Source organism: Styela clava, chromosome 1 (genome assembly GCF_964204865.1).
Source record: "Styela clava chromosome 1, kaStyClav1.hap1.2, whole genome shotgun sequence".
NCBI lineage: Eukaryota > Metazoa > Chordata > Ascidiacea > Stolidobranchia > Styelidae > Styela > Styela clava.
Window position 1 is genome coordinate 9,233,477 of NC_135250.1, and position 26,031 is coordinate 9,259,507.

At 33.7% G+C, this 26,031-nt stretch overlaps 1 protein-coding gene across 7 annotated transcripts; it reads right to left on the reverse strand.

The window, feature by feature from the left end:
- Positions 1-1,532: 1,532 nt before the first annotated feature.
- LOC120339791 (splicing regulator ARVCF-like) lies at positions 1,533-25,072 on the reverse strand. Of its 7 annotated transcripts, none has more exons than XM_078111500.1 (20): positions 24,532-24,674; positions 19,301-19,639; positions 14,794-14,880; positions 14,315-14,482; positions 13,965-14,056; positions 13,650-13,742; positions 13,088-13,252; positions 11,617-11,718; positions 11,162-11,284; positions 10,825-10,979; positions 10,353-10,553; positions 9,664-9,841; positions 9,148-9,268; positions 8,469-8,616; positions 7,546-7,730; positions 6,612-6,762; positions 5,899-6,088; positions 5,583-5,735; positions 4,983-5,082; positions 1,533-4,455 (listed from the first exon to the last, which is right to left on the reverse strand). In XM_078111500.1, exons 2-20 carry the CDS (start codon positions 19,604-19,606, stop codon positions 4,396-4,398), a joined length of 2,778 nt encoding a protein of 925 aa, XP_077967626.1. In that variant the 5' UTR covers positions 19,607-19,639; positions 24,532-24,674; the 3' UTR covers positions 1,533-4,395. The 7 variants fall into 7 exon arrangements, with proteins under 7 accessions (XP_077967626.1, XP_077967657.1, XP_077967723.1 ...); XM_078111531.1 differs by lacking the exon at positions 24,532-24,674 and adding an exon at positions 22,360-22,460; XM_078111597.1 differs by lacking the exons at positions 19,301-19,639; positions 24,532-24,674 and adding an exon at positions 25,049-25,072.
- Between the last annotated feature and the right edge of the window lie 959 nt (positions 25,073-26,031).

The following is a 26,031-nucleotide window of genomic DNA, read 5'->3' on the forward strand; positions in this document are numbered from 1 at the left end:
ATTCATTTTTTCAACCAACACAGTTAGAAACTCCTAAAAAGTTACTCTAATTCCTTAATTCGAATTTGAGTGAGGAATTTTGACTATTTCAATACCATTGAAAATTTGCAATTCCAATGAGTAACAAAAGAGCAGTCTGTGTAGATTAGTTGTAGTAAGAGAATCATGTATCGGCGTATTTCTGTTTCAGGGTCGAGAGTGCTAGGACGTAACTGTGGCGACTCAAACGAAATATACAAACCCCGAATCTTTTTACATATTCAACTTGCCAACTTTTAACAATTTATTTTTTGAAATGCAATTTTGCGGCATTTGCAGTAAGACATAAATTCAGTCGCGTTTTCGAACACCATTTTCCTCTATTCTTGAACGATTTACCAAAAACAGGACGGTTCCTCGTTTGTCATCAATTGAACCAACCCAGAAAGATGAATATGCGCGCTCATATTATATACCTTGAATAACTGCGACAGCGGAGTGAGTCTGTATAGAGCAGGGTCGTCTAACCCGTGGCCATATGTGGCCCGCCGAGGAGTTTCGAGTGGCCTGCGCTGTATTTTCGGAATTAAATAAAAAAAAAATTGAGTAAAACTTCTATTTTTCGAGTGATGTAGTTAATATGAAGATTTGATACAAACAATTTGTCCATTTTCCTGAAATGCGCTCTGCTAGTCCGTTCAAACGAGCCATGAGTACCATCACCAACTGGAAGATATCGATACATAAATAGTAGCTTACACACTTGGGCAGAATGGCAGTTTTAATGACCTCATAATTTGGCAGCACGTAGATCATTAATTTCTGACAGTCATATGGAAAATTCGCTTCGCATTGCTACATCGTTCTTTTCAGCGAATATTGACAAACTTGTTAGCGGAAAACAGTGCCAAACTTCACACTAAAATGTCTACGTGTAGAAAAAACTTTGTTGACTCTTTCTTCGTTTTTTTATTGTTCTTATTATTGAGAAAGTTTGGTTCGAGGGTTTTGTTTGTTTTTCAATAACTTTTGGTCAGTGTAGCGAAACTAGAACATAATTACCATGTTAAGTGGCCCGCGCAATCATTAGTAAACTAAATGTGGCCCGTCGCCCAAAAAGGTTGGCCGACCCTGGTATAGAGAGTCTTTGACATATTTTAGTTATTTATCTGGTTTTGTTCGGACAAGAGGCACGAGAAAGCGTAGTATTACGTCAACATACAACCCTCACGAAACTCTGGGCTGACCACGCTTTTGCATATTGGATTTTTAATATGGATATTCTCGACTGTTTACGCCTGAGATGTAGAGTCCGAAATTGATTTCCATGCTATCTGTCATCGACTCCCATGTGACAAGTAAGAAAATCAAAATCAGACTAACACCAAAAAAATTTACTCCCCGAATAGATTATTGATAGTAGAAGTTGTGTTAATGGTCCATCCAGAGTCATATATCTTAATATTCACAGCTTTTGGCTGGATTTACTCTTATGACATTCTAAATGATTTCCTACCCACGGCTATGGTAGCACGGTATAAAACACAATAATATAATAACCACATTCTAATTTATTTCAGTAAAAATAAAGATCCATTTTTGATATTATGGGACACTAGTTATAGTAGCCTAGTTATATTAGGTGTTTTGGAATATCATTATTTCATCGAACTAATTTCAAAAGCTCGAACTGGTTTTAAAAATAATATACACTATTTACATATGCATCACACATGATCAAAGATGCTTTAGGTATAATCTGACCCACCAATGTCATACTACTACATCGGCGAAAAAGCAGGTCCACCATCACACTAGCATGTAGTACTGAGGGCAGAGAACTCAAATAGGGGCCACAATCTACAGGTGCTCCAAAAGCAAAAAAAGACACACGCTAAATTTGTCCGTGTGTCTTTGGCGCTATCTACTAATTACAGTATAGGCATTGATTACAGAATACAATATTGTTGATTTTCAACATTTCGAAAAAAATTATATGAAATTAAGCTAAATAAGAATTACATAACAAGCTACCATAACAAAGCTACAAAAACACAAAAGCTCATCGGTAAATGGCAGTAACGGTAGGTATAATAAGAGAATGACACAAGAATTATTGGTCATGTACATGGTGTGCAATTCCCTTTAAAAAAATTTGGTCACAAATGCGAACATTTTTCGTAATTGCTTAATCACCTCAACATAGGGGTGAACATTTTCAACTGAAATAGGTTTTGATAAGTAGTGGTTCCCAACTAGAGTTCTATCGATCTTTATCTGAGCTCAAGCGAGCCCATTGCAAGGGTTCAATATAGACCTACACATTTAACATGTTTCTTAGAAGCTGATGCTAGTAGATTAGATTGTATAGCGAGTCCGAAGAAATTGGATAGAATTAACAAATTAGTGCCTCTTTAGATGTCATAGGTATTTACCATTACCGACAATTCTTCTAGGGACAAATGTTTAAATATGGAAGAATTTCGAACAATACCATGGAATCATTGAATGCGGTTTGGCGGCCAGGAAAGGGTGGGGAACCAGTGGTATAATACAATGACTGGTGCACTTTCCCACTCGTTTACAGAATTTCAAATTACGAAGATGAAGCAAAATCGATGCTTGATACAGCCAATCTAGCATACTCGATTAGGAAAAATTATACGATTGAAAAGCACCATGTGCAAGCGAAGACTAGGACCTATAAGCACCGTTTGAATATGAGAACATCGCAAAAGTAAAACATTACAGAATATAATAAGTACAGAACCAGTGTTTGCAAGCACAAATGGAAAATATCTTGTACCATTCTAGCATAAAAGTAGTACCTTGTGGAATTCAGCCATTGTTTGTGGATTTATTTCTATATTTTGGTCCAAGTCTATAAACTTAAGATTTCATTTAATGATTTGATGAAAAATAAGAAATGTTCCTAGAACAAGATGTCGTCACAATTCATTGTATGAAAGCAAAAAAAGCCAAAAGTAAAATTGAAAATCACAATAGGTTGAGTCAGGATAAAATAACAATGTATATGTCACAATTATTGTTGGTGAATCTAATGTAAATTTACAAATGAACATCAATACCATTGCCGGGAATTTTTCCAGGTGATTATTAAAACATCTGTCGAGAACTTCCCCAAGAGAATATTATGACCATTTCCGAGAATTGTTCACGTGAAGAGCATGACATTGCTGAGATATTCCCAAAGCATATTACAGCCATTGCCGAGAATTTTCAAAAATATTACGGCCGTCGTCAAGAATTTTCCAATTTTTTTACGACCATTGCCGAGAATGTCCAGAGTAAATATTATGACCATTGTCGGAAAATTTCCCAAGCTCACATTATGGCCATTGTATCCGAAGTAAATATTCTAACCATGGTCGAGAATTTCTGTCTGATGCCTAGCGTGGTCAGTGCGAGAAATTTTTTTGATCGACATTACAGTAATATTAGGTTATGTTGATGACCTCATAAGCACACTTTCCAAATATATGATACAAAAAATGTTAAATGCAAATGTGAAAAACCACGATTTTACAAAAATACATTATCTGTCTCTCCTCGACATGAGAATGTTAAAAATTTTGTTAGAAAACAGTACATTTTTTCAAAAATCCTAAAACCTTTTTCTTAGTTTCGCATATCATACCAATCGAACAAATAAGGCACACATCATGAATGAATCAATCGCAATTAATTAATAAAGTACAAAAACATTTTCAGATTTAGTGATTAAATAGAGCGGATTGACCAAACTGGCGACGATTGGTATAATGGCATTTAAGATATGTTATGAAAGTGTTAAAAATTACGTATAGGCTAATTATTAGAAATTTATAATGCTATTCAAAAGAACTCTACACAATGATATGATGTTGAGGACTATAAATATATATGGTTGGTTCGAACGAATGTTTTTAGCAAGCCAAGTGCGACTTAGTATAAGACCAAGCTTGGTTAGAATATAATTAAGCATAAATCGAGCTTGATAAGTTGGATTTAAAAATGATCCAGACTAAATCCGAATGTGAAATAATACAATTACTGTAAATGTCTAGTGTGTCTATGTCCTATTAGCATAGACGTGATTAGATAAAAATTTTACAAATGCAAAAAGCGAGGCCCGAATATTAGTTGGCCCATTTTTCATCAGTTCTGTCAGTTTCATGGTTGAAAATTAGTCTTGTTTACGTTATTAGGACTTTGTTGAAAAAATAATCTTCAGCGCACCAAAATGCAAGATTGTTTTTAGCACCTTTTTTGAAAGTCTTGTCTCAGCAGAAGTAGAAAAACGTTGCGACACAAAACCTATTGTGTAACATTATAAGTTATTAATATCAATTGCTTTATTCGTGGCATCACGATAAGTTCTTTATATTATTGTCTTTAGTTTATTTCCCCTTCATCTTACACCCATGAATCAGTGGGTCCTTCATTTTGTTCAGAGTTCACAGCCGATTTGTTTTTCTGAAAAAAAAGCACAGAAAAAAAAATTAGTGCACTTTCTAAACGTTCGCCTATTTTACATCAAGTTGTGTAAAAGGACTAAAACCTATGGGCAGGAGGGGATGATCATTGGGCTAAAACAGACCAAACTTGTAATAGAACCAAAATAAGGAAAATCAGAATAAAATTATGGCCTAACCCTAACCTGGTACACATAATACGGGAGTACCGAATAAAGTACCACACACCCTGAAATTAGACAAATCAACAGAACTCTTTTGATACCAAAGTTCTCATACATATCAGAATATATAGTAGAAAAATGACTATTTGACCCATTTTTGTCATAAAATTATAGCAATTATTGATTACTGTACTTCAATTAACATAACTTATATTCCGCAAGAGCTGTATGTCATTCATTCATTTCGAAATCGTGTTTGTATTCCAAGAGCGAATTTCCCAAGTGAATATTTCCCAGAACCAATTTTAGATCACTATAAACAAATTGTCACGATTGCAGATGTCATAAACCAAAATTGTCATACCTCATTCATGGCATATTCTTCATTGTTCCCCTGTTTTCTTCTTGGGAAAGTGCCACTTTCTACAGCATCGTCATATGGACGATTGTTCAGTGCTTTTTGGCTAAATTAAAAAAAGAATATGTATTTCTATAAATAATTTTATTTCCCATAGAACCAGTTGATGGATAATTCAAAATACCAGAATAGTAAACTAAACTCAAGCGATTTGAGTATCTACAAGAGCATCAACAATATTTGAGTAAGTTCAGTTGGAGAAAATATTCAATTTGGAAATAGGCTTCAATAAAAATCCAGAAACCCAGCAGAAGTATCAGAAATACCAATGACCAAGGCAATTTGAAATTGGTTATTTTCAATAAAAGGAATTCCAGACATTAGAAATAGTTCAGAATAAATAAAATTTCAACTTCTGAATAGCTAAGAAAAATAGAAAATCAGTCGAAATAATGTTAGTTTTAACTATTTTGCACCACTAAATTCAATTTCTATCTATTTACAATCAATTTGTGAACAGGATTGGATTTAGAATTTATTCGATTTTCAAAAATATTATTTTTTAGAATGTATTCCTAATCGTAAATTATTTTTATCCTAGCTAACCTTCTGGGAAGAGTGGCTGCAGTGACAGTTGGCACGAAGTGTGTTTTATTCCATCCATCCTTTTTATACATGGAATGCAGTTCTTTGATATCCCACAACACTTTCAGCACTTGACCGGCGGCTTTCACAACTCTTTGATGGTACTTTCCATCCCTGAAAAATGTCACGCAACCATGAGGAAAATGAGTCATATCAGTTAATTTGAAAACTAGCGTAAAATATTCTTTGCCGAGCATGGTCATTGATGGACCACGCCTCAGCGGCGTGATCCATCAATGGCCATGCTTGGCTATAGATGACTCTTCTCCGATCCTACCTTGAATTATTCACTGTCGTGATACGTTCGATTCCACCAGCTTCTCGTAAATGTCTAGCATTTGTGGCACTTCTCTCTACTATGACTCGTACTGTGTTGAGCACAGCGATATATGTCAGGTCTGATAAAGCAGTTTGAGATTCTGTGCTTCCAGGCAATTTATATGCCAGATCTCTCATGGCATATTTTCCTGATAAGATAAAAAGATAAGAGTATGATAAGATAAGGTATGATTGAGGAATTCTCTGAAAAGCAAGAAAAAAAAGGCAAATTTGACAAAAGCAAACTTCTTGATAAACACTTTTCAGCATTTAAACTTTTTCAAAGAGAAGGAAATCTGTAGCAAATCTGTACATTATCTACCTTATCAGAGATTTGCGGTCATCGTTACACAATTTGGTACTCCTGAAGTATGCATACCAAGATGGCGGACACCGGAACATAGTACTTATCCCAGGTTAGGGTTAAGCCATAATTTTAGATACAAATACTACGAAAGTCACTTGGCTAGTCCCGAACTTGTAATAGAACTAAAATAAGGAAAATCGGAATCAAATTATGGCCTAACCCTAACCTCGTACACATACTACGTTCTGGTGTCGGCCATCTTGGTACGCATACTTCAGGAGCACCCACAATTTTCCAATTTACAACAGAATTATCATTTGTTGAGATATAAATAATAAGAACAAATAATTATTATTTAATCTTACCAATTAAATCTTTGTTTTTGTGGTCTTGTGCAAGATTAGTCAAAGCAATTGAAACAGCTCTTATAACTCTGTCATTATCAGTCCTCAGCCTGTCGACGAGGACTGGAAGTCCCTTTTCTTTACGAACTACAGCTCTAGCATAGAGGGCCCACTGAAATAAAAAACAACAACATTTGTTTACTATTCTATAAACAAGTAAATAAGAGAACAATTAACTGGGAAAGGAAGATAGGTGAAAGAGAGAAAGCAACTGAAATTTTGCCTGCATTCTAATAGTAAATATATTTAAATGGATTCTATTTTCCTTGAACAAGGAAGGTTTGGGAAAAAAGTTTATTTTGAGATATAGGTGGGTTTCTATCCAATTTTTTATTTTCACATTTCCTCCCTGAAAAAGGCACCATACCAGATATGTGACTGCTACTGTTTTTCTGAAGTACCCAAATCTTTCCGATTTTGCATCGATATGAGGTTTAAATTGGGATCTGTATGAGACCAATACTTTAACGACAGGCCATCACCTCAATGATGAGTATAGCTGTGACATGGACAAACTGCAGCCCGTGGGCCAAATCCGGCCCGCCTGATGCTGCCACAACCAAACTAAAACCAAATTTTGATGTTTTAGCTAAAAATAGCACAAGAAATTTAGTTGATATTGCGATTACATTTAGATTTTTTGCATGAGGCTTATTGTTTTCCACTTTTGCTTTTGTAACACTGTAAATATTGTTCATGAAATGTAAGTTTCTACGTCACACTTACATGGCTTGCCTGTCTAGGTGGGCAAAATTTAAAACCCATGGTCCAATAATCTTGGCCTCCTCTGGTATAGCTATAGCACTGATCATAAGATAAGTGTGCTAATCCTCAAACTACTATACCACAATGTCAAAATTCATGTTAAGTTAGAATAAAAGTAGACATTTCTTACCTGCCAATTTCCATGTGTTAAATTTTGAACAGCTCCAGCCGCCGCCTCCAATGTTTCTGGTTGATTTACACATGTGTTAAGAAGAGATAGATAGAGAGAAACAACATCAGGTTGCCATAATATTTCATGACCTCTTGCATTTGAATCAGCAGGCGGAATCTGATCAATGGTCTCTCCTTCTTCAGCTATGAAAATAATTAAGGTTTAGATTTGATTGCAAGATTTCAATTAGTCTAACTATAACCAAGTTGATTATTTTGATATTTCGAATTTAAGCAAATCTAGAATAGTTTCATTTTGAATATCATCGTGTTATGAAATTCGAATCTCGCTGTAAAGCCAAAAAAGGGCCATCATCAAAATTCTGAATACTAAAAAATGGTGAACCTATCGAATCAACGTTTATTAGAGTTCACATTCATTGAAAATGAATTGGCTTCGCGTGTTCTCACTTGAACATGACCCAATTTAGAAAATTACATTATTTCATGTTTGAAAATATAATTTTAAAATGTATTCCGGATGGTACATAAATACAGTTTTGGCCATCCCTGCGATGGATATTAAAATGATTTTTGATGGGGATACAAACAATAAAAGCTGAAGTGAGACATTCTCCATATAAATAGTATGGGCATTATATAATACTTTGTAAATCATCCTAAAATACCAATATGGAGTAAAGTTAATTGATAGATACTTAATTCGACAATTTTCCTAAGTCACATATATAATGGTGATTTTTGAATAAGTTTTACTTTTTTCTTAGCTAAAGTCCTTATTTTTTTATACTTTAGCATAGCAAGCTCTACATACTCCACTTTTATTTAGAATCTCGTTCAATTTCACACTGGCATTCTAGATTTCAGTTTTAAAAAAAAATTATATTTATCATTTTATACAAATATTTGAATATCCAATACCTTTTGATTTCTTTTTTCCAAAACAAGAAACGTCCGCCTGTTCAGGTTCTTTTGTTTCATCTTCAATTTTATATTGTTCTGCACCGGGTGCTTCAATGTATAACTGAAAGCTCAGATTTCTCAGAATGCAAGCACTGTTTTCAGTGCCCTGAAACAAATTATATGAAAATTCTATAATGCCATTGAAATGTATATTTTGTTTATATTTAACGTATTTAAAAATCTTTTGCTCTAAACGAGGCTCTGTAGTAGCTGCCACTGCTAGGTAATGACATAATATAGTTTGGAAGGATCAGAATCTTTTCGGTTAAGCATTACCACACCCAGGGGTAGGTAGGTAGGTGACTGGGCAACTGCACCCACGAACGAGTGTTTAAAAAATGGAGAGTGTTTGTGTATTCTAATTGAAGCTTAAAATAGCGGCATCAGCAAAAAATGAGTTGTGGAATTCGTTATTCGACTTTGACTGAGTTATAACTAGTTATCAGTATTAATTAAATTGAGAAAATTTTCAACAGAGTGCTATGCACATGGGCAGAGAAAAAGAAGATGGGAGTTATATATGAAAAACATTTCAGCTTCCAATTTCAATTTTCTGCTTCACAGGGATATTTCAGTCTAACCAATTCAACTAGAAATGATATAATTAAATTACTGGAAATAACAACAATTTTTCTACCTTGTTAGCGGTCTCTTCTTTTTCGATGTTCATTCTCAAATAATAAACAATGGCATCGATCAAATCATCGCACCCTCTCAAACGCTTTCTGTATTCAGGGCTGTTGTGTGAACTTAAATTCCTGAAAATTTATTCGGAACACTAATAACTACAACTAACCCTAGTAAGTCATAGACTCATGGTTGGCACACCATGTCAAGTGTTAGGCACATTGGTGCTCATATGGTACATAAGCCTCGTGCCAAAACTAAATTCAATCGCAATTTCACCAAATTCCTCGAGGTATTTTTTTATTGAAAAATATCAAAATTTGGTTTTAGTTTGGTGGTGGCTGCATTAGACGCGCCAGATTGAATTACCCAACGGGCCGGATTTGGCCCGAGGGCCGTAGTTTGGCCATAGGATAGCACAAGATATATTTCATTTTTATGATTATTTGCATATTGTCATTAAATCCAGCTAAACAAGAAAAATTTTGACTTGATCGACTGACTATTCTTATACCCAAAAGCTTACCTGATAATTCCGAGAGCATTGGTGAGAATATCTGGTAAATCAACTTTCTTTGGTTTAGTGCTTTGTTGTTCCTGCCATCCAGAATATGGAATGATAACAAAGGTTGCCAGTGGTTCCATGGCCAATTCTAAAATTTGTCCCTTCAGGTCCTTGTGCGCAGATAAATTCCATAATGTACCTGGAAAGTGTGGAAGATAGAAACTTGATAATGTAGAGTAAGATTCATAGAATAGAGAATTTCAGAAAGGAAACTGGTTGAAGGATGGGTTAGCAGTTGCTGCATCAGACCTAATTAGTTTGGTGATTTATTGTTTATCTCTCTACATATCACCGCTCAGGTAGTCTCGGGTTCAAGTCTAACTACCACCATTGCACCAAGTTGTAAGCAATGCTGAATTGAAAAGATCCCGCTCCTTCCCAAAATGGTAGCGACTTATTAAATAACTTTAGGAATCAGTGACTGTTAGTACAAGGCCCTGTATGGAGCAGAATGTGCAATCGTTATGCAAACAAAAAAGAGATGCATAACAATTTGAGCCCATTATGCAGAAAAATCATTTCAAGAGAGTTTATAAATACAATACTGCTGTGAGGTGTTACGTAAATGCAGAAAAAGGCTAGTAATGTTCAATTTATATGAGCATAGAATTGTAGGACTGTACACTTTAACTTTACAGAAGTAGACATACCAGTCGCTTGTTCTTTGACATCAGGGTCCTTGCATTCTCTTACAACTCTGACGAGAGCGGGTACTCCCTCGCACGTTTTTATAGCAATTTTGTTGTCGTTGTTTTGCGGGCCGTAACACAAGTTACGCAGAGCTCCGCAAGCGTTCAGTTGTACTTTTGGGTTGGCATGATCGAGAAGTCTCACGAGAGGTGGAATACCATCTGAAAAAATATTGTACTATTAGAAAAAAGTGTAATAAATTGAGTAGCCAATACAAAACCAGAAAAATAAGCAATGTTGAATTGAAAAGATCCCGCTCCTTCCAAAAATAGGAGCTCGTTAGATATCCATGGCTGATCATACAAGGCTTGTTCGATGCAAGAGAAGTGAATGAGAATCGCATAAACAAATTTGAGAATTTAACAAGATCTAACCATCTCGGCTCACATACCAGATTCTACTAAAATAAAAAAAATATCCTCGACTCCTTACCCAGCCTCCTGACATTAGCCTTGATGTTATTATCATTGAAGCAAAGATGTTGAAGATAGGCTGCTGCATTCAATTGCACGACGTCTATTGGGTAGCTCAACATTCTGATGACTTCTTTCAATTCTGGTCTTCTCCAGTCCGAGGGGTGGCCCAACCTAAACAAAACACAGTTACAGGTATAACAGAAATATCTGAGAATTTGGTTGGAAAAAATACAAAATTGATAGTATTGAGAAATAAAGTAATTTTATACTATCATTCAAGGCATGACTTTTTTTTTTCTATGATTCACCTTAATATTATATCACTGAGCATAAGCAATAAATAGTTAACAAACCTGTCTAAGCTTGCTTGACTTCCAGTTTCCATTTCTGCACGTGGAGCTCGTGGTGGATTTCTTGGGGCGGCAATCGGAGTCTCATTTCGCAGTTCAGCCGCTGGATCATATCTTGGTGATTGTCTAACATAGAATTGAAAAAAAAAAACAATAAACAATATAATAATGGTCCTATACCTGTGACTTGGGGTACTCAATAATTACCAAAATAAGCAAACATTTGTATTTCACCAAAGGTGGAATTCTTTAGTCTCATAATATTTTACAGGTAAATAATGGTAGGCAAAGATTAGGTAGAAATATTTATTTTATATATGTGATATTGAAAAATGAATAGTTTTTTTTGAATGAATATTATAAACAATATAAATAACGGCCCCATACCTGAGCCCTGGGGTACTCAATTATTTTTAAACAAAAATTCATACATCAACAATATAATAATAGACCCATACCTGTGCCTTGGGGTACTAGAGCGTGATGATTCGCCATCATAATCTCTTCTGCCCACTGGATCGAGACCATAGCCATCATTGTCATCTTCGTAGTCACTTCGCCTGAGAAAATGAAACTCAATCCATCAAATTTTGTAGTAGTAGTAGTATGTCAATTTTTAATATATACTGTTATTATTCATGTGGTCGCTCAAGCATGAACACCTTTATTTAGTCACAAAAAGAGCAAAGCATCTTTCTCCTAACTTTTTGACACAGCACAGTCTAACAATTGATATCGCCTTCCTGATGAAATAAGGGTGATTTCTACCTCTACCAATACATGGACATATTGACAATAGGCAAATAAATGTCTGACATTATAGCAAAAGTGATGGCCCATGTATTGAGCTTTTGAATTAAATTATCCCTCATTCTTTAGTTCTTTAGCGAAGTGAGAAGTGAAGAATAAATATTCGCTCAATAGTAGCTCATTAAATCTCACTCAAGCATGACACGACAAAATTCGAGCTGACTGCGGTACAATAATTAATAGTTAATTTGTTACTAATTAGAAAACAGCATGGAGGTAAATCACAAACAGCCTATCAGTTCGAACATAAATTGGCAACGCTCTCATATTAAAAATCAGGGATATTTAAAAGAAATAGAATATTATGAAAATATTTCTAGATTTTTGTATTTTAGGAATTTGGCATACGATGGTCAGAAGAAAAAAAATCGCCTTCATGGCTGCATCTAACTAACCTCTGACACAGTAAAAAACTCAAATTCCTCAAATTTCAATAAAAATAGTGACCTTGTGCAAAAAAAAATGATCAGGGTTTGAACTTGCCATTCAAAATATATACATCAGAGCTCTAATACAGTGATGGGCAATTACTTTTCTGAGTGGGCCAGATACAAAAAATAGACTTGGTTACTGGACCAGATGCTCCTAACTCAATATGAAAAACTATAAATAGAAAACAGTTTATTTACAAAAGCTAGTCAAACTATTAATTATATAATAATAAGCACAATGTAATAAGTAATAACTGGGGTCATCATGTTATTCTGTATCAATATTCTCAATGCAGATTTATATCCATAAAAACTATAGTCGTAATTTTAGCAGGAACAAGTGCATGTTATTCTGTATCAATATTCTCAATGCAGATTTATATCCATAAAAACTATAGTGTAATTTTAGCAGGAACAAGTGAGCCGGATGAAACACTTCATTGGGCTGACCCCGGCCCGCTGGCCGTAATTCGCACGCCTCTGCTCTAATAAACTCCTCGTCAGCAATCCCAAAGAGAGGTTTGATTGCCCATTATTGTAAAAATATGATAAACACAGTTTTTACATAATATCCTACATTTAAAAAAAAAAATTCTACCTACTACAACCATTTAGAAAATCATACAGTATGATTCCCATAACGATTAAGATTCTAAAATATAATCACAACATGATAAAGAGATTCTACCTTTCATCTTCAAGGCCATATTCTTCAGGCTGGAATTTTTCAGGAGTCAGTTGTCTCGGTTCATCTCTCTGGTCATAATTATTCTCCATGTGACGAGTGTAACCGACAGGAGCATCGTGGCTACCAGGTCGAAGGTCACTGTTGGAACTACTCTCTGAAGAAGGCCTGTAATAGAGTAATTCCAAATTAAGTAAAGTTTTACACAAACAGAATATAAGTTGGACACCAAGTAAAGTTTTGATTAAATCTTTATGCAGGCCCAAATAGAGAGATCGGGAACCAAGACCTATAAAAAAATAAGTATAGCAACAGATTTCAACTTCCAACTGGAATCTATGAGCAATGTAAACTCTTCAATATATTAAGAATGGAAAAATCAATTCCCAGTTTCGATTTTATTATATGACGAAGATAAACACGAATAAATCTGGTCTCAGTGGTCGAACGGCCATGAACTGCACATAGTGAACCTGCCGGTTTAAAAGCTCAGCAGAAAAAAATAGCTTTGGTTTACTTTATGTATAACATTTCATGATAAAAAGCTAGAAAAGACAGTTCTTACTCTTTCAACAGCCTTGATTCTTCATTTGTTGGACTTCTATGATTTCTATCAGAATATGTTGGACTTTGCTGTGATCTATAAGAGTCCTGTGGCCTGAAAAAAGAAAGATATATATCAATTATTGTACAAGAAAAATGAATGAGAGCTATACCTACCATTAAGGGATAAAACAAAAATGATATTCTTAGAATCATAGTAAAAAATTGGAGTGAGTGGGTGAAATTTTACAGAATAAATCCTATTTAATCAACCCATAGGTTATTCTGTAAAATATTAATATACATTAGGTCTATTAATCTCAAATCTAAGGGTTACCTTGACAAGTCGCTTCTAGGTAAACTTCCATGTTCGTAATCTTCTATTTGTCTTGTTGTATGTGTTGTTACTGTCTTTGTCACTGTCTTTTTCTAGAGAACGGATAAAGCCATTGATGAAAGTTACAAAACATGCTTAAAAATGGCACTTTATTCTTTTTCAAAGTTATTGAAGTACACATCTTTTTTGTTCTGAACTTTTTCGGACATTGCGGTGTCTATATAAGTCGTTTTATCTTCATGTGCATATATTTGAGCACTGTTGTCTTGCTATATCGTCTAATCAATTTTACGCAAAATACAGCAACAATGACAGGCAACATCCACAAACCATATCATATATTTTCCTACCGTTATAGTTCTTTCAACTCCATCATCTCCGACGACAGTCTCTGTTGTGATGAGGGGATCTTGATAGGCTTCTCTGGTTTGTGTTCGTTCTGACACATAACTGTCGCCATTCGGGCTATAATATGCATCCGCATTCATACTGTTTCCACTCCTGTTATCTGTGGGTTCCTATGAATAGTATAACCATAGGTTAAAGGTGCTTTATGAAGCAAACCTATGCAAGCTTATTAAATGTTAATAGTATTAAAAAATTTACTCTCAGCAGACAGCAGCATAGAATTTTTTGATATTATAACATTGAAAAAAAGTGACAAACGAGAGTTGTATAGCATTTTTGTAAAGATTTATCTCTTTTCATTAATAAGGAAGAAGCAGTACTGAAATTATGATTAACACTACCGTATTTTAAAATAGAGCTTTTAGAATACCAATGAACATTGGAATCCTAGTTTGTGAATGAATTAAGCTGTGTTACTTACGTTGTGAAATACTTGTAATGTGTTGTCAACTAACTTTGGTTGAGAATGTATCGTCCCATCAATATCTTCAGTTATTTGGGAGGCACTCTGAAAAGTGAGAATACTAGTAATTAGACACACCAGCATACGCAAAGAGGCATGTGTCAGTGGTTAAATGTAAAGACCTTATTGATATTCCATATTTTGACAAAGTACTATTTTCCAACATTAACATTTGGTCATTAGATTAGTTCATTGAGAATAGAGATTTAAATATTGATCCGTCCTAATACTGGTTAAGAATCTTGCTTACAATGTATGATATATTAGGAAGTATTATTAGGTTTTAAAGATCAATAAGGATGTGCTTTTGAATACACATCTGATGTACTACAAGAACATATTTTGTCGAAAATTTCTAAACGATTATTTTATTTATTGGATGTGCTACTATTATCTAGTTAATTCTTCTCAAATTATTCGGAAAATGTTCAAACAATTCAAGAAACTTAAATAGGGTTTATGATGCATAAATAACAGATACAGCAAATGATGACGCATGGTCTACCAAGCATGGCTTGTTTAAATAGCAGTGAAAAGAAATTAATATTAAATACATTCATATTACCAAATTTATTTATACAAGACAATTGATCCGATTATTATAAAGCCACATTGAGTATTTATTGCAGAGAGAAAAAATTTCCCACGCAAAATCCAACTAGTACAGTATCAAAAATTTTAGAAGGCCTATTGCACTTTGTCGTAAAATAGTTTTCACCATAAACAATTGCAATATAATTCTGCCCTCAGGGCTACTTTTTTACTATGACAAGCTTAGTGATAATTAGAAGCATCATCATCAATATGACCAAATAAGGCAACATCCATATTATATGACTCATTAAGGATGGGCCAAAGTTGATCAGAGTTTAATATACATTATCTTTGGCCTGATATAAATAATTGATAAATACTAAAGAGAACTGAGGTTCGATTATCAACATGGAAATTAGATCTCACTCATTGTGTAGTGTTCCCTTTCAAACTTTACACAACAAGACATGGCCCTGATAAAATTCTCATTTTGTCTATCATTTTATAGACATACCAAACATGATACGGTTACAAGATTGAATTGAACAAATCTCAAGTAAAAATATAGAGGATCGAAAAACAATGAATTCGAACTAAATGCGCGATTCAATGTAACGAATTTACGAGAAGAGAAGATATACTGTTTCCAAGTCAGTGCTGAACACTGTACAAGATATCAATTTCATTGACGGTATACTAGAGAAGGGTACTATACAGTTACCTATGGAAATGAAGCAAGAGTGTTCTGTACAAATGATTGAGCATTTTGTATTACCCCTTCAAAACTATGAACAGCAGATATGGAAAAACTATACAGATAAAATGATATGATGCAGTACTGCATTATATGGATAAGAATTCCAACCTTCAATAATATCACAAAATAAGATTGTCTTTTCCCAGTAAATTTTCTGGATCAATTTTTATATCTGCAATATTCTCCAAATATCATTTCAAAAAGGGAGTTATTTGTGAGATATATTTTATACTAAAACTTAAAAACCACAGTAAAAAATGCCAGCAATGTAGTCAAAACAATTGTAGTATTCCCAAAACATCACATGCCAAAACTGACTCATTATGGCATGGTTCAAATGGGTACACATCAATACAATTATATTCCAGTCTTACTCCCAAATATGAACAATTGATATCTTGCTCTTTTCTCTCAAAATATTTGCTACCGTATAAAGAAGACAGTTCGTGCTCGAAATAGTCTCAATATATTGATGAAGTGGTATTTTCAATAAATATTTAATGCGGACGAGCGAAATGTGTTTATTCAAAGGCTACACATATTTTAAATATGACATAATGTAATGATTCTTCAGCTTTGAAAGTATCACAGTAATTATGTGAAGTCAAGAATATTGCAAATTTTGCTTATTCGAACAGATTCTTAATAAGATATTACATTCAGTATTTCCTATCACCCCATTCATAAAATTTATCATAAGAAAAATACAAAGAAAGTCAGTATACAAAACACGAAATCTATAATACAATGGCGTCTTGTAGTAACCGCTATCAATTGTTTACACGAAAGTTACAAAAATATTTAACACAGTTCCCTCCCTTTTGTTTTTCAACTATTGCATTCAACAAGTATTAGTGGTAACAAGAATTTAACTATACAACCCCTTTTTAAAAATTTTACTAGTGAACATTTCTCAAATGTGAAGCCTATACTGATTCAACAAAAATACTGTATTCCTATAAGTTTAAATTCAATAATTTACAGCAGTAGAAAATAAAATATCGGATATCGTACATACACCATAATTTCAACCAGTAAAACTATGAAAAATTTTCTTTCAACAAACATGACAATGGCAAATTATAAAATACAAATTGGGCATATAGGCACTGTGACATATACCATTTCTCCTTAAATTCGTACAAAATAAGCCAACAAATTACCATATACTTGATAAGACTACACCTTTTGCAAATACCAGTCATATATAATTAGTACATTGTCAATAATAAATGAAAAGGCTGGACTTGATATTTATTTTGTCTGATTTGAGTATAAAACTTAAATTTAAACTGAACTGCAATAAACGCAACAAACAGAAGTTTTTATGACTAGCCGCAGTAAAATCGGAGCTGCTTTAGTGAGCAGATAAATGTTTTATAAAATGTTTGTTTGTTTGTACATATGTACAGTGGCTTCTGATCTAAGAATGAAAAGAGACAACTAGTAGAGTCTATAAAAAGTTAATTAGTTGTAGAATTCAGAAATTTTTTACAATATTGAAAAAAAAAAATCCGAAATTCAAACGAATGTATTTAGAATTCCAGATTATGTCACAGTTAATTGGTAATCTGAGAAGGACATTTATCATTTTTCCTCAAATTCTGAAGGTCAATCTTCTAGTATAAAAAGTATACTGGATAGCAATTTCATCATTCACATATCCCCATGTATCAAAATGCGTCAATTTAAATAGAACCTTGGTAAATAATGTTTGTGGTTATTGGGTCTGTCACAGCGTTGATTTATATATAGTTATATATATTACCACTACAGACAGACCATTTTACATGACAAAAATAGGGTACGGTTCACTGCATGCTAATATATTTGCTAATAAAATATAGTGAGAGAGCGACAGTAGTGTAATGCCTCTCTTGTTTACAAAGGTGATGTAATACATCTACCGCCACCTACGTGTCAGCAAGCACTCCTATCAACCCAAAGTCAAACACAAACAAAGATACGGCTCTTACAAGTAAATGGTTGACTAATTTTGCAAAGAGTTAGATGCTTTAAGTGAAGTGGACCGACAAAACAGAATTCCAAATGACAATACAGAATTGTGGTAATCGGCAACTAACTTCGTTTTGCCATTTTTTTTAATGAGAGTCACGATTTACGGAAGTGTAAAGTTTAAGACGACGAAAATTGAATTAGAATGAAGAGAACAAGCAACTAAGGGTACACGTACAAATGCAATTTTTTGTAAGATGGAAAAAAGAAATCTATGTATATATTTGGAAAAGACGGATAAACTAAACACAGACAAGACATAAGTATTCAACAATTTTTAAAATTATTGTTGAGCGAATGCAACCCCTCTCTATATGACAAAAGAAACGCAATTCAATTTAAGAATATCAACAATGAAACCACTTACAGAGAGACTAAAAACGCTTTTTGTTTCTGTGGAACAATAACCATCATCCGAAGTAGCTTCATCCCATTCAAAAGCACAATTATTAAAGCCCGCATATCTTTGCTCATTCTGGAGTAAATCAGCGAAAGAATATTTTCCTTTGCACAACTTCCCTATTCCTAAATCTAACGGTACATCGTTGCAAGTTATCGATGAAATAAATACTGGGTTATCCATAATGATATTGCTTTATTTAAATACACAGTGTTCGTACTAACATAATCTCACAATTGTTGAGCGGCTGATGAATACCACTCCAATTTATATTTTCAAACCGGATGAGTTACGTTAAAAATAGACTCGAGGGGCAGCGTAAGGGAAATGGTTTTCGTAACCCAAAACTTTATCAATTATTCCCTGACGTCCTTTATCAGGCCGTAATGTTTTTGTTTCCTGAGATTTGCGGTAAGATACAAGCTCGTAATATAATCTCATATTTCCTGATCTACATACTGGCTAAATAGTAAAAACGCAATCTAAGAATAACTAACTAGTACGTTATTCGGTGCGTAACGGTCGGCTGAACATTTAATCCATAAATGGAGACAGCGGGGTTACGTTATTAAGTTACCTATATTTATCTTCTGGGTAATCACATGCTGTACTTAGCACAAATAGGACCAAAATAACTGAGTTTGAAATACTTCATTGCCAAGCCAAAACGCTCCAAGAGTAAGACATAAACACACAACCAAATTCTGGTTTTGAAAACGGGCCTTCCAAACAAAAGCAACCTTCTACTATATTATTACCTGTACGGGGTGTTGCCTCCAGGAAAAAGTCTCTTCAGTATCACTAATGCTGTCAAGACTTGCACCTCGGTTACGACTTTGCTGTAGCTGTTTTGAAACGTTGCTTCTCTCAGCCTCTATTTCTTGGGTAAGCCTCGCAAATTGGGCTTCTTGCTCCCTAACGGAAGCCAGAATGGAAGCGCTAGTTTCATCATCATCATCTTCGTCGTCATAGTAACTTCCCTGCCCGCTGCTGTAGTGACTGCTACCATTATGACTAATCTGATAGTGATGTGTTAGTGATCCTCTCTCTCCAGGCGCAGCCATTTTAGTTTTAAATGTTAATGATATGAAAGAACCCTATAACAAGAATACGAGAAACAACACTTCAAATTCAAGTCAAGTGTGCTCTACCAAAATATACATTAAGTTCGAATCGATTACATCAGCTACATGTTCCGCAATTACAAAAATTGAATGATAATTAATCAGGCAAGTGTCACACAATTAGTTTCTATGTGCTTTCTATAAGACAATCTTGTAGTTGGAAATTTTACCATGCATTTTAACCAGCATATGAAATGTCACACCAAAATTATCTGTCCTCCAATAATATAGGTTTGAGAACTATGTGGTTAAATTTAAACAGTGAAAATAAGTGGAATAATTGCATTTTAACCTTAATATAACAACTATGAGTATGGAACATCTGTCAAATACTGTAAACTTCAATCAGCTAAGGTTTCCATTTAGTTCAAAAAAAATTACCGGAAGTAAAAATCCCTTAAATATCTTACAAAAAGATCGATTTCATTCATTATTTGCTTACAGCCATACAAATCTGTCTAAAACACAATGATCCTAATTTATTTCTTAAATTAAAAAGTTAAACACAAATTAATTACAACAAGCAAACAATTAGTTCATAGTGCAATTCTACAGTGCAAACTATAAAAACACAAAAAAATGGTCCTATTTAAATTGTGCTCAATTGGAAATCAGCTTACTTTTCCATAATGGAATCTTATTACCATATATACACTACATCCATAACTCTCAAACTATAGATCATAACCTCAAATTAAATCCTTTTCGGTTTTCTGTTCATATCTATATGAGAGTACGATTTACATTAAAATGTTCTGTTCTTCACAATCACAATCTTAAAATAATGAAAATGCTACAGTATCTAAATTTGGTGGTAACAAACTAGTATTCATTTCATACTGTCCTGAAATACAGTAGTACGGAAACAAAAAATCCTTGCCCTTGTTTATAGTGATTTGCCACCATAGCACCATAAGTGGAGATATAGCCCTTTACAATACGAATTATCGCGTCGGCACTGAGGTACTTGAAAAATGCCTGAAGAACCTCTTTGACCCTCAAGCTGACGACATTTGCACACTTTCAATTTATATGAAGATTTAAATCAAATCTGCGTCCATTGTTTGGGACTTATAGGAGTCTGAAACTCTTTTTTCTGATTGTTGGGCAGTCTTTCAGCAAGGGAGAACAAAAATTAAATTTTGAACAGGTCTAAATACTTGAAGAAATGTTTTACATTTAAGACATTGACAAATAATGTTTGATGAGTGAAGATTTATAGATAAATACATAAGTCTTTATATCTTTCTAACGAAACTTTCTTAAACACAATTCAAATATTTTATTAGGTTTGAATTAGGAATAAAAAGATATTTTTTATACCACAATCTTCAACTTACGTAATCTTTTCGTACACAATTGGTTTCTGATATTTCTGTCTAAATATATATTGTGTTCAATTTCAACATTACAGATCTAAAATTTTACTACACTCACAGACAGGCAAATTTGTAGTTTAGGCCAAAAATTAGTTCCTGCTAAATATAAAACTTTTATACGAACAAAGATGCTTGATGCAATGCTTTTCAACGAATCATCACAAGACTTCTAGAAGTTTATCATGCTTTGAAATCTAATATTCACATTTTAAAAATTGAATCAAAAATCCATAATGCATGCAACACAAGTTACACAATCAGTCAAGAGAATTTAAATTCTAAGCTCTTAAAAAGAAAATCAAACATCTCTATTTATAAGTACAAACAGTTCTACTCGCAGGAAATTAAAATTCACATAAAATAAAATTATATCACAGAAATCTGAAAAAAAACATAATATTTCAAAGAATTCAATAGCATGTAAATATACCGGAATGTGTTTCTATTACACAATAAAATAGCACAGCTATGTCTGTTTAATCTCAAAAACGTCCCAAAACAATTACCACACTTATTATGTCAATGGGAAACTATACAGGAAGTTATACTATATAATAACAAGGGCAATATGAGAAGCCCATAATACATAATAAACAAACATAATACATGCATTAACCTTGTATGAAGACTTCTGTGAGTGATATTTAAAATTTTATACTTTAATGCAGAAAGTTTGGAAATTTTAGTCAAATAGACCTTTTCATATAAATAGTGTCAAGCCGGTACGAAACGAGCAAAGAGGTACTTACATCAGTCAACAAATTTAGCCCCAAGGCTTATTAGTCTAGACCACTCAATATAAATATCTACCGTAATTATTACTTAATATCTCATGACTAATTTGACATGAACATCAACTACCGGCACTTTTCCCATGGTGAGCAAACTGTTATGAATCACAAAAGCATTCTGATTCACAAATATCCAACAATGTAACAATATTATGTTACTAGTCGATTTGTGTTTAAAAAATGTTACTCAAGCAGATATTCTATATGTTGAGAGTTCATTTTACTGTACATACAAGTTATTAAACACCTGTTTATTCTAATACGCTTGAATTCAAATTACATTTTGATGTAATTTCTAAAAGGATGCCAGTATTCTTGAAGGTTGATATGCAATAAAAACTTGCACAAAATGGAAAAACCACAAAGAAATACTGCAACACATAAAACAATCTAGATAAATTCAATGACACTCAACACAAATAAACTCAGAAAGCTGGCAAAGAGAAAAATTCAACATATTGAAAGACGTAACATGAAAGTTATTACAAAAATGAGGCCTACATTAGAATATTGCAAAACTGACCTTTCTTGAAAACTAACCGCACTTTGATGCTATTATTAATCCTCCAGTGGAAAGTCCCAGATGCAAGGCGTTAAATTAAATAACTTAATTATCTAAATATATGACTATAAAATATTGCTAAAAAATTAATCAATTTTAGGTTGTTGGGAGTTCAAAGCTTTTGAGAGTCAGTTTTAAAATCAGACTCTAAATATGGGGACCTAAAGTTAAAATCATATGACCACTACTTACCAGGGTGGCAAACAATAGCAAAACATCATAATATACTATTTTGAACAACTTATACTAGATTATGCTGCTATATTTTGTTCAGTGAATTCAGTTTTACGACAAAAAATTGACTGCATCAATAGCATACAATAACCACACCAATGTCTTAACCACTTAGTGATTATTTATTATTTGTTTCAGTGCTTACGGTATATTTTTGTATAATAAAATTCATGAATTTATAGCTGTAGCTCAGAACACTGTCATAATTTAAAATGATCAGACGATTCATCATCATTATTTACTGCATTTCCCAAAAAAGAGGATCAACCACATTATAATGGATTTGCTAATTCCATGTGACGGTTTTATTCGGAGAAATATACGTTTTTGCTCAATTTATTCTGGCTGATTAAACTATTAAACAGTTTCAACAAATAATCTAGAAATCCATGATATAATAACCGTCAATGCATCATATAGCACAAACAGTATTGAACCACATTTAACTTGGCACTACCCAGATATTTGAGTGAATTTCAAAATTCAATTTTATCGGAAAGTGATCATTATACAAACAGCATTGTTTACTAACAAAAATACATACGTCGTCATGAGATTTTCTTCGCCCCTACTAGGAGGTATTTGGTGCATACACACCAGCAAATTTTTCATATTTCAAACAATACATAATTTTTATTTTATCACAAATAATAGGCGAAACTAACATCCTGTTTCCAGCAACTAAATTTGAATTGAAGGATAAGCCACTTCGTAATAAAGAGGCTGAAGTAAACTGAGCCCACTATTCTCATATGTGGACTCTATTTAAAATCATTTGGAACCATAATGTCAAAAAGTGCTGTTTTCAAAAATATTGAACAATAATAGATCCAAAAAGGCAAAAATTTGCTGTTAATCTGCAGGCTATATCGGTAGGTTATATCACAGTTCTCTGATGCCAAGATGTCCCGACATCAGGTTCAATAATACAATCCCTCTGATTTGTCTCTGGAACTAAGGCATCTGGCATGACGGCAGTTGCGTCAGATCACGCCCTGCTTGTCTCTACAATAATTTAAATTTGTTGTGACATGCGTTGGCCGACAAATAACCCAAATCATCTTCTTTTGCTAAAAACACTCAAATGCTACTATAAATTTTTTTGTCATCTGTAAATCGGAATATTTTTTTTTCAGACTGCCTCGTAAGGGACGAGTTTGCACTTATCGTTATAGGCCTAGTTGATATCTTTTAATGTGGGGGATATTCTTGGAATTGGAGAACTGTGCCATAGTGTACCGTATATCCTACATCTGTACATAAGTTGCATAAAATTTGTTGGAAACAATTTGAGACCAACTCGGCTAAGACAGAAATTCAACTTGCTAGACACCGCTGTCTGACTGAAACCTTGATACTGATGTAATGTGATTGCAGAACCATAAATAGATGATGCCAAAATGAGACGAGCTTTCATATTTCTGTATTCTACGACTTTGAGATTACTTGTCTGCTTGTCATATTTTTTCAATTTGACACACGGTATGCAGATTTGACATTATATGAAACAATATCTATAAATATAATCTGGTCCATTTTGCTGGATTACCTACAATTATTGAATCAACTGTATTTCAGTATTCTGTAAACTAGATTCTGAGATTCAAAAATTTCAAGACTTAACTTAGTTTAGTAGTTACTGTAACTCACATCCATAAATCTGTAATTGTAATTTAAGAATTTACAGTTACTAAAAAACTAATTCCATATTATCTGAAAATTACACCGACCTACTAATAAGGCGTAACGGAGTATTTGTGACGAAGTTTTACTTTAAAGACAAGAAACTGACGTGACCGCGCAAGCAAGCAAGTGACGTTACTTTTACAGAGAATATAAGCTAAGGTTCTTTCTATTATGATAGACTACCCAACAAATTAATGTTTATAATTTTCTCACCTGCAGTCATCGAGAATAGACCAAATATCCAACAGTAAATTGTCAAATAAGTCCAAAAGCAAATAACACCCACGCGCCCACTTTAGATCTTCGCAGAGGAACCGCCTATTTATCGTTTACAATAGCCCTTCAACTATTATGCGCATGCGCAACTGGAGTTGCCAGAAATTATTATTGATATCGCGCTGTACGGAGAAAAATCAAACTCTGTATTTTATCAATGCCAGTTATCTCTATAACGCGAAAAAACGCTAGAGATTACTATTAAAATGCACTGATGTTTTCTCAAACATCAACAAAACGATTACCAACGAAGTCTGATTTTCAGCAGCGCATCCAAATTGTACACATTTTCAAAATTATTGTACCCATACCAAAAATACTTTTACCGATTCAGACACAGGGTGAGAAAATTTGTGTATATAACCTAAGTATGGAGCGGACCACTCAAAATCTATCAATAAGTCACTTTATATAATCGATTTGAAATATTGACTTTTTAATTCAAATATAATACCATGTCATGTAGGTTTTTCGTATTTTTTCCACAAGTCGATATAAAGACGTCTAGTCTGCTTGACAGCTAAAAATCTTTCAGCAGATGTTGAGAAGACCTGAATTTCCCTTTCACGCCAAACAGATGAGGTGCTACATGTCCGAACCGGGCCACCTTTGTTATAAATTATATCAAACATGAATATATGTGCCACAGATGCACCAATCACGCATACACGCGACGATTAATCGGACGTGATGCTGTTGTAACACCATACTAAAATCCTATCATGTATGATTGAAATCCTAATATATGAATTCCCGCCCCTTAGGATTTTCGCATTTATTCTTGGAAGACGACTGTTCAATATTATCTATTCATTCAGAAATAGTGTTCCAATATCACAAACGGTTGGACAAATACGGTATTTAGCAGAAAAATACAATTAAATGGTCCTTGATTAATAATGTAAACGTTTTCTTCCATATCTCACCCGAGACAGGGCCAAGTTGTTTTCACTTTCTAAACTAGTTATTAGTTCATGAATCTCTAATGGATTTGGCAATGAAATAGAATATTGATTGCAACCAAAGGCAGATAATATTGACAACATCTGACCAGTTTAGAGATATTCAAAATCTAGTAAAGAGCCCAAGAATGCGGCTTTATAAGTGTAAACGGTTGCCATTCACTATTACTGGCAGTCATGAGCATTCCACCTGAACCTCATTAATGCAGAGAAAATTTCCAATATTCCACAATTGTATACTTGAAAAATATTATGTGCCAGGGCCTCATCCAATCTGGATATATTTCAAAGGATCCAGGCTAAAAAAAAGATTAAGATTCTCGTCCCAGGGTTAGAAGCATTTAGAATCAAGAGAAACCCAAAATTTTGTCTAAGCAGTGGTCTTTGTGAAGAAGCATTTTTTGTTTGCTGTAAAAAAATTCCAAATGAGCTCTCAATTATCACAGATCTCATGTGCCCAATCAGTCGAGTTCAA